A 15,025-nucleotide genomic window follows, 5' to 3' on the forward strand; every position below is an offset into this window, starting at 1 on the left:
AAAGCCCTTTCCTCTGCCAGCATAACTGTGTCCCTGAGCGACAATGTATATATACTAGTTCTTCTCAATAAATTGACTGCATATACTGTACACACTTTTCAGTAGGCCAACATTTCGGTATTAAAAATAATTTTTGAACTTGGGCTTATATAATATTCTAATTTTCTGAGACACTAAATTTTGGATTTTCATTAACTGTTTGCCAAAATCATCAACATTAAAAGAAAAAAATGCTGGAAATAGATCACTCTGTGTGCAATGAATCTATATAATATAGGAGTTTCACTTTTTAAATTCAATTACTGAAATAAATTAACGTTTTGATGATATTCTAATTAATTAAGAAGGACTAGTATACACACCCAAATGACCAAGGATTCATTTTTGTTTTTTTACTGTCGACGTAGCCTTATAAGGGCTTGCTTTTTGCGGGACAAGTTGTATTTTTCAATTCCACCTTTATTGGGTGCATATAATATATTGCTTAACTTTTATTACCTTTATTTTAGGAAAGAATTGAAAATAAGCAGCTATTCCAGCATTGATTTTCACCTTATAAATTTACGCTGTTCACTATGCGGCGTAAATAACATGTTGCCTTTATTCTATGGGTCGGCACGATTACGGGGACACCAAATATGTAGAGGTTTTATGTTTTCCTATGTTTGCAAAATAAAAACACTTTTGAAAAATAAATTATTTGTTTTTGCATTCCAAGAGCTGTAACTTTTTTATTTTTCCATCGATGTAGCCATATGTGGGCTTGTTTTTTGCGGGACAAGGTGTAGTTTTCATTGGTAGTATTTTGGGATACATAGGACTTATTTATTAATTTTAAATGTATTTTTTATGGGGGAATGGGAGAAAAAATTTATTTTGATGTTGTTTTTGCGCTTTTTTCGGGCGCCGTTCACCCGGCGGTTTAATTTGTGTGTTAACTTTATTGTTCGAGTCACTATGATCGTGGAAATACCATATATGTGTATGTGTTCTGTTTTTTTTACACTTTTACTAAATAAAACCACTTTTTGGGGAAAAAAGTGGTTTTATTTTTACTGTAATCTTTTTATTTTTTTAATAAACTTTATTTAACCATTTTACTTATTTTTTTTGCCCCACTAGGAGACTTCACTTTGCGATCTTCTGATTGCAGATATAATGCTTTGGTATACATAGTATACTATATCATTATTGCCTTTCAGTGTAAAACTGACAGACAATCTATTCGGAAATGTCTCTGGCTGCCATGGAAACCGATCGGCGCCCCGCAACATCATTGCGGGGCTGCTAATGGGGTGACAGAGGGAGCTCCCTCTGTCAAACACATTAGATGCCGCTGTCGCCCAGTTGGGGTACGAGCCTGGCTGTGTACTGGCAGTACCCACGAGATCAGAGTGACGGATATATCTGTCGCGTTGCAGGAACTAGCTCGTACTTAGGATGGATATATCCACCGTTCGTCGTTAAGGGGTTAATAAGTCTATCTATCTATCGATCTATCGATCTATCTATCTATCTATCTATCTATCTATCTATATATCTAACACATAACCTTTTATAGCTCTGTTTTGGTTTTTTAACATGGAGGGACATGAATATTGCATTCAACACGTAGACTTTAGAAATCTAATTTGACATATAACCCACGTATTAGACTGCAGGATCTGTGGATCTGGACAAGTTCTTCTAACACATAACTAAAATACATCAATAAAATAAAAGCTGGTGATAAGCATAGAACAATCTATGATCAAGACATTGTCATAGGGGTTAGCGAGTGGTCGGAATTGGGGATTAAGGCTCTATTCACCTTGCTTTTGACATATACATATTGGGAAATACTTCTGACGTATACCTCCAATGGGTGCTTCCGCAGGCTGCACTTTCCTATACAGTGAATAAAATGTATACCAAAATATACAAGCCCAGCAGATGCCAAAAGGACACTCTACGGACAAGTTCGGTGTATATGCGCTGGTTTTCCCAGTACACACGCCAAACTGAGAGCGAATAGAGCCTGAATAAGATTCTAGTAAGTGGAGCTAGCATTTGACCTGTCACTTGCATAATGTTCAATCCTATACTTAACATTCTTAAAGTTGTAGCTGATAGAAAAGATATTTAGAGGTTCTATCACCTCTCCTGACATGTCTGTTTTAGTAAATACTTGCAGTCAACATGAAGTACCAATTCTGGAACATCTTTTCTTAGAACTTTGAGTTGTGCCGTTCCTTTGTTGTTTCTCCTTAAAATGTGTGAACAAATTAACAGCTGGGTGTTATCATTCTGCTTGTCAATAGGCTGTGTGCCTATACACTCACATATAGTGGAAGCACTGTTTAGACAATGCCAGACGGTGTAGGGACACACCCCAATGACATGGGAAATAATAACACTTATTTGTCAATTTATTCATACAATTCCAGGAGGAAAAAAAGAGGAACGGAATTATGCAGAGTTCTAGGAAAAGATTCTCCTTGTAATTTCGTGGGGAATACAAGTATTTACTAAAACAGACATGTCAGAAGAGATGCCAGGTCCTAAGGTCTGTCAGTTTAGTATGTATATGGAAATTGAGTGAATAATACAAAAACATCTAAGGTGAAAACCAAATAATTTCTGAATATAATAATTTTTCCTATATATGGATAGAATAGCTAAGCATTGGGGGATTTGTCACAACAGAAAACGATGCGGCTGTATGTAAGATACAAGTACCATTACATTTCAAAATGAAAGTATTTTTTTTTATTCACAAGAAATTAGCAAAAATAGGACTAAAAGAGAAATTCTACAGAACTAAAATTCAATTTACACCTGTTTCACATAGGTGTTATCTATCATAGTGTTTCCAGGTTGGTTATTTGCACTTGTAAACCAACGCTACACCAAAAAATTAACTTTTGAATTATTACACTTACAAAATCATTGTTTAAAAGAAAAACAATAATTAAAATGTCAGTCACATATTTCCTTTAAAATAATGAAAAACTAATGTTAAATGCTTAGGAATGAGGATTGATTTTCATACGACTTCATAGTCTTCTGCCAAGATTAGGAGAGCTCCTTTTATTCTCACTGTTAAATGGGATCTGATTTGGACTACTTCTGTCTAGAGATGAGCGAATTTCCTGAAATTAGTTTCGGGTCCGATTCTATCGAACTGGCCATCAGATTCAACATGGTCCGTACTCCGATTGCACTGAAAGTCTTGTATGACATTCTGAGGTCTTCTAGGACTATATCTAAGCTCTTCAACACCAAGACAGCATTTGTAATGTCAAAGTGACAGCTACAAATATGGCTATGGGTAAACGGAGGGTAGCCAATGTACTAAACAGCATTTTTAAAAACACACTGCACTGTCAGATTTTTCATGCTTTTTAAAATTTCAAAACCATTTAAAAACTATCCTTTTTTGGGAGCAGATGCCTGCCAGTGTTAATACACACACGTTGCTATTGGAAGATGCAATGGCTTTTTTAACAAGCCGTCCAAAAATGATCCCTTTTTGGGGGTAGATGCCTGCCGGTGTTTATATCCACACTGTTTAAATACACAGTGATATCGGAAGAAGCAATGGCTTTTTAAAAAGTGTTTAAAAAAATTATGCCTTTTTGGGGGCAGACGAGTGTTGGTGTTAATACACACAATGTGGTATCGGAAAAAGCAATGGCTTTTTAACAAGTGGTCCAAAAACGATGTTCTTTTTTGGGGGCGCCAGTGATTATACACACACAGTGGTATTGCAATGACCTTTTAAGAAAAGCTCCAAAAATTATCCTTCTTTGGAGAGTGACAACAGGTTTGGTGTTACTTTAAATTAAAAAATAAATAAATCAATATATATATATATATATATGTATGCCGTCTCCAACACCACGAATACATGTGCCAGTGACGGAGTGCCTGATCATCCTGGAAAGTGAAGAAGCAATGGCTTTTTACAAAAGCCGTCCAAAAATGTATCTTTGTTTTGGGAGCAGTTTCAGGTTTGTTATATTTACCCTGTGCCATGTAGGGGTTCCAGTCACAGCAGTACAGTATGGAACATGATGGATAAGGTAGGAGATGTGTGGCTGTGTGGGTGTAGTAGTGGCAGCAGTGGTAGCAGCAGTACAGTATGGAACATGATGGAAAATGCAGGAGATGTGCGGCTGTGTAGGGCTTGTAGTAGCAGCGGCATTCTATCGACACCAGATTTATATATATATATATATGTGTGTGTGTGTGTGTGTGTGTGTGTGTGTGTTTATGATATGGTGACGTTATGCAATTTGAGATTTGATTTTGGATAGGTGTCATTGTCTTGTAGCAGTATTCCAGATAGATTACTACTCAAAGTCCACTTTTGGGCAACCCTATGGAACATGCTTTTAGCATATTTAGCATTTATCAAAACACAGAACAGACACTAGATAACTAACTTTGTTGATCGTAAAAAGAGCCCCATAGAGATCTTAGATAGGGTATAATAATAAACCCTAGGGACCCATAGCAAAATTTGGAATGGGGCCTTTTACTCTACCATAAACATATTCAGTAACAAGTTCAGAACATGCAAAGCTTATTATTATTATTTTGGACTCTCCAATGAACAGGGACATCATGCACAACATGATGTAACAATAAAAGGATAATGCACATAGTGATGTTACACCACAGGGATAATGCACACAGTGATGCAACAGCATAATACACACAGTCATAGTAAATAACTCACAACACAGGTATCATGCACACAGTGATGTCATAATAGTGGGATAATACACACACTGATGTCTAAGTACATGGCTATTGCACACGGTGATGACGCAGTACTAGGGTAATGTACACACTGATATCCGTGCAAGAAGAACACAGATAATGTACAACATGATATCATAGCACAGGAATAATGCATACACAGAGGTTCACCTTTACACTGTGACATCACAGCACATGGGATGCAGGTGTAATGCACACATGATGTCACAGTACTTCAGGTACTGCAAAAAGTGATGCTGCAGAAGAGAGATATTGCACTCAGCAGGGGTAAGCATGTGGCTCCATAGTAAAACAGAATGAAACCACTTAAAAATTTTCCCACCCCCTTTTATTGTCCATAGTTACCACTAACACAACACCTTACCTGTGTGTAGAGATTGGCCCCCTTAGTTGTTGACCTCCCTAGTAGCTGCTATACCTGGTACCCTCGTAGTTACTCCTATGATCTATAACTTACTTTCTATGAAAGATTGTTAAGATTTTATTATCTTAAACAAATAAAAACAAGACACAGGAAACCTTAGGCCCTTTTCACACAGATTTTTACGCCGCTGATTTTGAAGAGTAAATCGCGTCGGAATCAGCAGCAAAAAATGCCCAAAACCACCTCCCATTGATTTCAATGGGAGACGGATGTGTTTTTTTCATGCTCGCGGTTTTAGCTGCTCGCGGGAAAAAAAAGCGACATGCTCTTTCTTCCTGCGGTTCCGACTCTGACCTCCCATTCAAAACAATGGCAGGCAGAGAAAGCATTTCTTGTGGCGTTGTTTGCCTGTGGCGAAATGGCCGCGGCAATAAAGTGTAGGCAGGTCAAAATCTGCCTCAAAATTCCTGAAGGAATTTTGAAGCAGATTTTTTCTGCCTGCAAAAGACTCTGTGTGAACAGGGCCTTACATCATGGGGACAGCTTATTTGGCAAGGAATTGTCTAGTGCAGTTAAGTCTCTACATTCGGATGTGGGACAAAATAGCCACATTGTACCATAGTAACAGTTGTATCCAATGGTTTGTTATTTTACTTATAAAGTGCCACATATTAAAATGTCTATAAACTTCCATTCCAGCATCCCTAACAGGCTCTATCAGACTGATATCTGCAGACTGTGCGTGCTTTTGAATTTATTGTCATGACTCATATCCATGGAACCAGGTTAATACGATGTGTGCTTTGTGCTGGAGCACATTTTCTTGCTGTAAGTGTCATTAGAAGATGGGTAGTAGGTTTCTACAAAGGTCAGCACTAATACTCAGGTGGGCTGTGACACTTAAAGGGGTTATCCAGGAAAAACATGGCTGCTTTCTTCTAAAACCAGTGCCACACTTCTACACAGTTGTGTGTGGTAAGGTATTCCAGCTCAGCCCTTTTCTCTTCAATGGAGATGAGCGGCAAACACACACAACGGGTGGACAGGTGAAAAGTTGCTATTATTTGTGTCTGGAAAACATTTCCAACATCACTGAACTATAATCAGGTTAGGATAGCACCATTTAGGATTCTCTGGATGCAAAGCCGACTGGAGGAATCCTTGATTATCACTGTATACAAAAGAAAGTCATAGGACCGCAGCATCATGAAATAATTATTTTTATTTTATTTTAACACATGAGTGACCAATAAATAGGAACATTTTAACATGGCTGCAGACTTCCCTACACATTACACAACCACCAGCCTGAACTAAGGCAAAGGATCCATGGATTCAAATGATATAGGGTATGGCCAAATGTAGAGTAAACACTGTGAAATTTCCAACCAAACTTTATGTGCGGAAAAACCACAGCATTTTCGCAAGATAAATTGACAAGCTGCGGATTTAAAATCTATACAGCAGGTCAATTTCCGCATTTCTCTTTGTTCAAATCTCATCCCCTGTGCTGCTACTGATTTCTGCATGGAAAATCCGGTCAGAAATTCTGCAGTATTTACGCTATGTGCGCCGTTCCCCAAAATTCCAATCTTAATAAACCATTTGAATGGATTTTGATGTCCAGACAATGCTTTTCAAGTGTTTAGTTCACCATTTTTGGATTCTTGCTCAGAGCTCAAGGACGAAAAACCAGCGTGATCTTCAGAGATGCTCTTCCCTATACCACTGCTGTAACACATTGTTGTATTTGAGTTACTGGACCAGCGCTGATTATAATCATCAGAAATTCGAGAGTGGGGGGTTGTGTCTCAGACTACCGAAGAAAACTGTGCATAGGGTAGTCTGAGAAGCTGGCAGCGATTTTACATCCATGAAGAGGGAACTAGGAACAGGATGAACCGCGGCAGCATCACTGAAAGAGGGCACCAGATATGTTAACTATACATGTATAGTACATTTTTACTGTGAACCGGAGGGTCGCTTTAAGGAAACTGTAGGTACTACTTATTTATGCTTTATTTGTCTATTTTTGGCAATACTGGTAAACCGTGAACCACTGCTTGACATTGGAGCAATTTGAAGTATTCAAATCTGCCGACAGGTCATTTGGAGCAACAAACCTGGTATTACTGTGAAATAAGTTTACTATGAGAGCATAAAATAGCATTATTTTAACGTTTCTCTGAACTTAAATGGTTAAAATAAATTTCCAACACATTGAGATTCCTTATTATTCTGAAAATAAATGATAACAAAATGTGCAAACCAATGCATAAAGTGACAAAATAAAAGGTGCTATTGCTAAAAATGAATCTGTAAGTCAAAACATGAGATTGGATGAAAAACCCAAAATTGGACAAAAACAAATACAAGTGAATACAAAACCATTCTAAAATTATTTTTACAAAACGAAATAGTGGACAATATAATGTAACCATTTCATTGGAAAAATAATTGTAGGCGAAGGAAATACAGATAATTTTGCATAATAACAGTACATGTAGTCAGGTTACTTCTTTTTTAGATTGGATACCATTCCTTTACTGTACCCAATTTGTCCAAGGAAGGTCAAGATTGGGTCAAGTGTGGGAATGGCGCCAACGGAAGACTGCAGTGGTCAAGGAAATAGGGAGCCAGAGACACTCACATTCAGCAGCTGGACACACTGCGTCAATACGCAGCCCCAAAAATCAATAGCATAGTTGGTGGAGTGTACTCATTGGGTTATAGGTAGTCATTGTCTGTCTGAGTCTCACCGAACTAGGTAGCAAACACTTAGGGTGAAGTAACGTCCCCAAAAGCACACCCACTTGTGTTAGGCCCCATGCACACGACCGTAGTTTTCATCCGTAATTACGGATCAGGTAATTACAGATGAAATTTGCGAACCCATTCATTTCTACAGGCCACTGACACCTTTCAGTATATTTATGGATGTGTGTCTGAACCATAGAAATGATCCGCAAAGTAAAAATGTCCTATTCTTGATCACAATTGCGGCACAGACTTCTATGGGCGCTACTGCAGTTACAGACAGATATCGATGTGCATCCGTATTTGAGTAAAAACCCTTACAGTCGTGTGCATGAGGCCTAAGAGTGTAAACACATGTCGGATTTGTGTCTTTTTTACCATGATTTGCACAAAATCACAGCACAAAAATTACACAATAACAGCACGCACCATAAACCTGGCTGATATTTTTGGGTAAAAAGGTGGCAATCCTAAGAGGCACCTTTGGGCCCCTTCCGGCACCAGATCTTGGGTGTAACTGCTACATCTGCACCTCCTATAGCTATGCCCTTGGGCATCATTACGTTGTGTTTGCCTTCAGAAATTTCTGTGAAAAAGTGATTCCGGTCTATTCGGAAAAACATTCAACATCACCTCTGTTATTTATTATATGTCATTTGTCTACCTTTAAAATTAATCAAATTCCATCTTACTTATTTATGGGAGGTTTTACCACTTTGAACCATGAAAGGTTCAACTCAAAATACAAAATTTAAAAAGATATCATTTTTTTTTTTAGAGATGTGACCCTAGTGAGTCTTATGTTACCTGACAGCATGTTATCATTCTTTATTGAAGGAAACTTCAAGGTCATTTCATGCTTGTGCCTGTGAATCATCAGGTGATCCTCAGTGGGGAATCGCTGTAACATAGAAAACATAACGGTGTAATAATGAGCATCAATACAACACAAACTGAGCTGTATAGGAAACAGGATCCATTCAAGACATCAAGGGCATGAATAAGTAACTAGACGTAACATACAATGGGTGTTCACTCACATGACAATACTTAACTGATTACCTATTAGTTGGGCATTAACAATAACTAAGATGAACTGCCAGTCTGGGGCACATTTTAGGAATCATTCAGTACCTGCTCAGCTTTAAAGGGTTTGTCTCATGAAGACAACCCCTTTCTATATGCCCGATTAGGAATGCATAGCTAAAAAAGACTGATAACCCCTTGCAGGATCCCTTCTATTAGCTAACACTGACATTGTGAGACATTGTACATTGGAAAAGATAGAAAATTATTGATAATTATGTGCGCCTTATAAAACTCTTCAGAGAGAACATACATTTATATTGCAGCCCCTTCCCCTTAGAGCAGCTGGTCACAAGGTCTCCAAAAACAGATTTCTCTGCAGTAATTAGGTTTACACAGAGAGACCTGTAATCGGAATAATCCCTTCAATACCTTGCCATGTCCTGCATATTCATAAAATTATATGTTTAAGATTGTATCTGTAAACCCGCTACCTGCCTAAAGTAAAATCTAACAATTATTCATATAGTATTACCAACCAACACTGACTCATAAAAAATAAATAAACAATATTGGCATCTAGAACGGGTTCCGGTGCATAAATCTGCCACATCTGTTTAAAAGAATTGTTTTTAATAGTGTTTTTGTAATGCTAATCCTTTCCCTTGATGACCACAACAAATCATGGAGAGAAGAGGATATGCAGATACTTGGCAGTTCTGTGAGGTCACTATTGATTGGAAAACAATAGGCAAAAACAGTCACTCAACAGCACCATGCCCAGTAAATATGTCATGTTTTAGCTCTTATTTAAACTGCTCTCAGACATTAGGTGTTTGTCGGCAGATTCCACTGATTCCGACTATCTAATGCCTGTGGGGACTGTCAAAATGTCTGCAGGTAGAATTTCACCTGCCGGATTCTATCATTTCTTCTGGAAATAAGTGGCAGCCTACCTGCTCCTGCTGCCTATCTCTTCCTGAGGCATTCGAGACCATTACCTGTAGGATGAACAATTGTTTAGCTGACAGATATCGGACTTGTATAGCTACCTTAACAATAAAACTAAAGTCTATCTTTTGCCCATTTGCTGTGTAGGTGAATACATTCTATTGTACACTATAGGCAGCCAGGTCAGGCAGAGGAGGGCTAAATAAAGTGTTCTACGGAAAATTGTCCACCCCTTGATCACTGCTTAGACATAGAAATGTCCGTTTACTTTGAAGAGTACCTTTAAAAAAATAAATATAAAAATCACAACCATTCCTTAAGTAACTGGAGATGTATATTAGATGTAGTGCAGCCAGAAATGCGGTATATACACATATGTTGAGATTTCACTTCCCTCTCCATAAATTCTGTAAATGTTCATTTTCTCTCTATAACCGTGCTGCATAGGCTGGCTCTTGCTGATGTGGTTCTGAAGAGATGTGCTGTGTGCTCTGAATAAATAGATGTGTCCACCTCTCCTCCACTCTCACATGAGACTCACACACGCTGAAGCATACAAAATGCAGCATCATCCCCCTCCTCTCTTTCCCTCTCCACTCCTCTGTGTCTTCACTTATTGTGATATTGAAGATTAGTTTTATAGGCACTGAGGAAGGTGAACATTTAGGGTCTCTTCACGCGCCAGTGAAAACCGGCTGTAAAACGACAGTTTTTTTTAACGGACATCACACAGTTGTTTTCTTAAAACAAATAAGTTCTATGGGTGTTTTCACATGGCTGTTTTTTTTAACGGACCATAAATACTGACCGTCAAAAAATAGCACATGTTCTATTTTCACTCGTTTTCACAGTCCGACGGCCCCATAAAAGTAAAGGGGTCAGTTTTTAACGGCCGTTTTTCAGAAAAGAATCTGTGTGACGGCCAATAAAAACGGATCGGTTGCTAGCAGTGGTGCATGCAGGAAGGGAATTCCAGTTGCCCCCCCCCTTTGACCAGGGCACCACTATTCCTCTTGCACAGGGAGGCCCTCACAAGGGGACTCAATTGTATCTAGGTCCTTAGGGCTTGGATACAATTGACAGAGCTGGTGATGCAAGAAAACCATTGGTTCCCTTCCCTGCCATTCCGGGCTTTTTTTAAAATCTTGTGTAGGAGGTTGGAAAATGCCCCCAAAGAATAGAAATTTAATATAGTTGGAGTTAACCACAAATGGTGTCCATATATAGCATGCTAGGAGGGAAAAGGGAAAAGATGGGAGAGTGTGTGGTTATTTGACAGTGTAGATTAAAATGTTGTACTTTATTAAACTATTTGTAATATTAAAAGTCCTATATTGATATAATTGTGACGAATGCAGAGGACCCCTTTGTCTGCATTCTATAGGGACCACCGTTTGCCCTGATAAACAATTATTGGCCAACCTAATTGTATTCTATTCCTCTCTCTGTAAGGCCGGATTCACACGAGCGTGTGCATTTTGCGCGCACAGAAGGTCCACAAAAGCTCTGTGTGTCATGAGTATATGATGCGTGGCTGCGTGATTTTCGCGCAGCCGCCATCATTATGACACTCTGTTTTTATGTTTGTAAACAGAAAAGCACATGGTGCTTTTCTGTTTTCATTCATAGTTTTGACTACTGTAGCGCGCATCACGCGCGACACAGGGAAGTACGTCCGTGTGCCGTGCGCGGTTTTCACGTACCCATTGACTACAATGGGTGCGTGATGCGCGAAAAACAGGCAAATATAGGACATGTCGTGAGTTTTACGCAGCGGACATACGCTGCGTGAAACTCACGGACTGTCTGAACGGCCCATTGACTAACATAGGTCCGTGCGACACCCGTGAAAATCACGCGTGTAGCATGGACCTATTATACGTTCGTCTGAATAAGCCCTTAAGAGGCATATGCAATATGTATGCCTATATTCCTATGAGCTGCTGCCTATATATCTGCAATTGACACCTTCACTCTAACACATGCAGTGAGTGCAGATCACCATAAATGGTAACATACAGTATGGTTTGTGAGAAATATTGTAAGAATTGAATGCCTGATGTTGAATCACATAGCAAACACCTAAATATGTAATAACTGTGTAGTTCTTTATATTGCGCTGGTGATCGAGGCTAGATTCTTACTGGAGTGGCAAGTGCAACCCCACATGTGACTATTATAGATTGTATTATAAGATTCCAGACCCTGAGGATATAGTAATGTAGTCCCTTATGTTGAGTTGTGAGTGCATTGAATTTAATAGTAATCCGTGCACCTATAGCTCTGAGGTGTCCTCTTATACTCAGCGCTCTCTAGTAGATATGTTAGAGCACGGAGTATTGTCTCCGGTTTCGCTGTGTGTCCGCTCGTTTCTCGTGGGAGAACAGCAGAGTGGAGCTAGCAGGGGTACACAGAACGCAGCTCTCGTCCGTGCACCACTGTCACTGTTTCTTCCTGTAGCGCTCGGCGCTTACTATGGTCAGAGCACCGGAAGATGAAGAAGCCGGAAATGCAGGCGAAACGCGCCTCAGGTGTCACAAGTTTTTACTCTAATGTCGTTAGCCCCATAACCACAATGTATCTCTCATAATACCTCTCAATAATAACACGTAATGAGTTCCCTGCCATTGCTCTCCCGCTGCCTCCGCTCTGAACAGGAGCGAGGACACTGCGAGGCAGAGTAGCAGCTTCCGGTGCTCTGACCATAGTAAGCGCTGAGTATGCCTCTTAACAGAGAGAGGAATAGAATACAATTAGGTTTGGCAATAATTGTTTATCAGGGCCAACAGTGGTCCCTATAGAATGCAGACAAAGGGGTCCTCTGCATTCGTCACAATTATATCAACATAGGACTTTTAATATTACAAATAGTTTAATAAAGTACAACATTTTAATCTACATTGTCAAATAACCACACACTCTCCCATATTTTCCCTTTTCCCTCCTAGCATACAGGCTTTTTTTATGCAGGCGGTGTGATGACTTCATTGCGCCGCCTGCATTGTTCCGCTGGAGCAGGCCTGGTCAATAAAGACCTGCATCACTGGAGGAGAGGACGGCGGGAGAACAGGGACAGGGGAGTGTGGCACTATCTACAGGGGCATTGTGGCATTTTTTACATGGGCACTGATTTTTTAACAGGCGAGAAAAATAAATGGTAAACGGATGACAAACAGCTGGAAAAAATATGAAATTTTAGAGACACAGTAATGCAAAATGTCTGTGAAAAACTGACAGTTTGATCTGTTCTTAACAGCCATTTTTTTTCACTATCGTGAATATAGCCCAACAGAGGGCTTGCAGGTTGGTAAAGGGGAGCTACAGGCTGCTAGAAGGTGAAGGAGATGCCACTTACGCCTAATATTACCGTTTGACGTGTTCACAAGTGCCAAAAAAAATTAACCAAAGGCATTTTTTTAAGTGATATAATTAACCCTAATTTGAAGATACTGTGACCTTTTTAATAAAGAAAGGAATATAATACATCTCGACGCCGACTGCAGATTTCAATAACTGCTGATACCAAGTGTGGTCATAAAATAATCTCATGCACTTACCTGTGAGCAGCCAGGAGCATTGCACACAAAGGACCGGTCCTGCTCCAAATTCATCTCTTATTCTTCATATATCTAGAACAAGAATGACGGTGATAATTAGATACCAAGAAATCTTCTCACTTCAAAAATAACCAGTTTCTCATTTTTATTATATTAAATAAACATTATAACAATACCATAAACAACTGGGGGAAAAAGGAGAACATGTATACCTATTACATCATTACTTGCTTAAATTACTATTTCTGCATGATTTAGATAATTTGTAGTATTTTGTACTATATGAGGTTTTTTTCTCACATTGTAATCCTTCCAAATTTCATCGGAATAAACTTATTCACACCTAAATAAATTTTGCTTATAGGATGCTGAAATCTGCGCTGCTGTATGAAGGGTCCTTCTTCTGAAGGATTCTTTTAGCTTTCTTTGTGCTTGGAGGAGTCACATTGCTGGAAAAATAATTCTCCATAAAACTTTTGCAATTCTGCAGAGCTCAGGAGTCAGAATTAGATCATTTTCATCCCGCAGAGCTACTATTTTGTAAGTTGGGAAATTCATTAATGACTACCTTGCTCCCGCCAAGTCAGTTCTACAAGAACAGGGACAGCTAAAGGAGTCCCTCACCACAAGGATCCTGATCTCAGTTTTCTGGACACCCATGAACATGGCCTGCTGAAGAGTGGGAGAATAGGGTTGGCAGTAGTTAAACCTTAATATTAGGGTTAAACTGAAAGTCTATCCATGCAGCAGACGGGAAAAAGTCGAACAGACAGAAGAAGTGGCATAACTTCCATATCTCCAACTGACTGCCAAAAAAACTGTAAATGTACCAAATAATCACATTACATTTGGTCCTATAGCCAAGGTTGTTGTGACATTCCCCAAATACCTTAACACAGGCTCACTGCGATTTATAACTCAGAGCAGCGCTATTCAATATAAGTGATTGTCAGAAGAGGCGCTAATAAACCCTTATCTCTAATAAAGCACCGGTTTTCTCACCTACATCATAAAGATTACTATGGATGAACAGATCTACATTAGGGCTTGTTTATGCAAGCATATTTTAGCTCTGACCCCTCTCCATTTTTTTTTCTCAAAATGAGATTGGATGTCAGCAGGGAGAAATATGTAATTCTTCTGTCCTCTGCTGAAATACACTCATGTTTTAGGCAAAATATACAGGAGGCAATATGGAGCTAACATATGACTCCCATGTATTCATTTTAGCTGCTCTAAATAGACAGAAAACACTGTGCGCCTACTACTCAATCTATTTATACCAACTATACTAGAAACTGTGCTATATAGCGCTAATATATACGCTGTAAGAAACCCATCTATACTTAGATGTACACTACCTGTAAAGGATCTGCCAGGCACAGCGGGGTTAACTCCCAGAACTAATCAGTCAGCACCTGAGAATACATCCCTGAGACTGACTCCTGCTTCCACCATTCAGGCTGGCAGGCTTAGGAGTGGGAGAGCCTATCGTAACCTGGCCAGACTCAGCTAGCTCCCGCCCTCGGTCTATTTAAGCCTGCACTTCCTGTCCCTCGGTGCTTGTTATTGCTTTTGTTTCTTTCCTTGTGGTTCCTGGCCC

General features: G+C 39.3%; 1 protein-coding gene across 1 annotated transcript in view; it reads right to left on the reverse strand.

The window, feature by feature from the left end:
• The window catches only part of LOC142652598 (cyclic AMP-responsive element-binding protein 5-like), a 40,720-nt gene extending 27,244 nt beyond the window's left edge, over positions 1-13,476 (reverse strand). Inside the window, exons 1-2 of the mRNA XM_075828252.1 lie at positions 13,423-13,476; positions 8,696-8,789 (exon numbers count right to left, since the gene is read on the reverse strand). Of these exons, the coding sequence (XP_075684367.1) occupies positions 8,696-8,789; positions 13,423-13,476 (148 nt within the window). The remainder of the gene's footprint in view (positions 1-8,695; positions 8,790-13,422) is intronic.
• Positions 13,477-15,025: the final 1,549 nt, after the last annotated feature.

The sequence above is a fragment of the Rhinoderma darwinii genome, chromosome 5 (assembly GCF_050947455.1).
Source record: "Rhinoderma darwinii isolate aRhiDar2 chromosome 5, aRhiDar2.hap1, whole genome shotgun sequence".
Taxonomy (NCBI): Eukaryota; Metazoa; Chordata; class Amphibia; order Anura; family Rhinodermatidae; genus Rhinoderma; species Rhinoderma darwinii.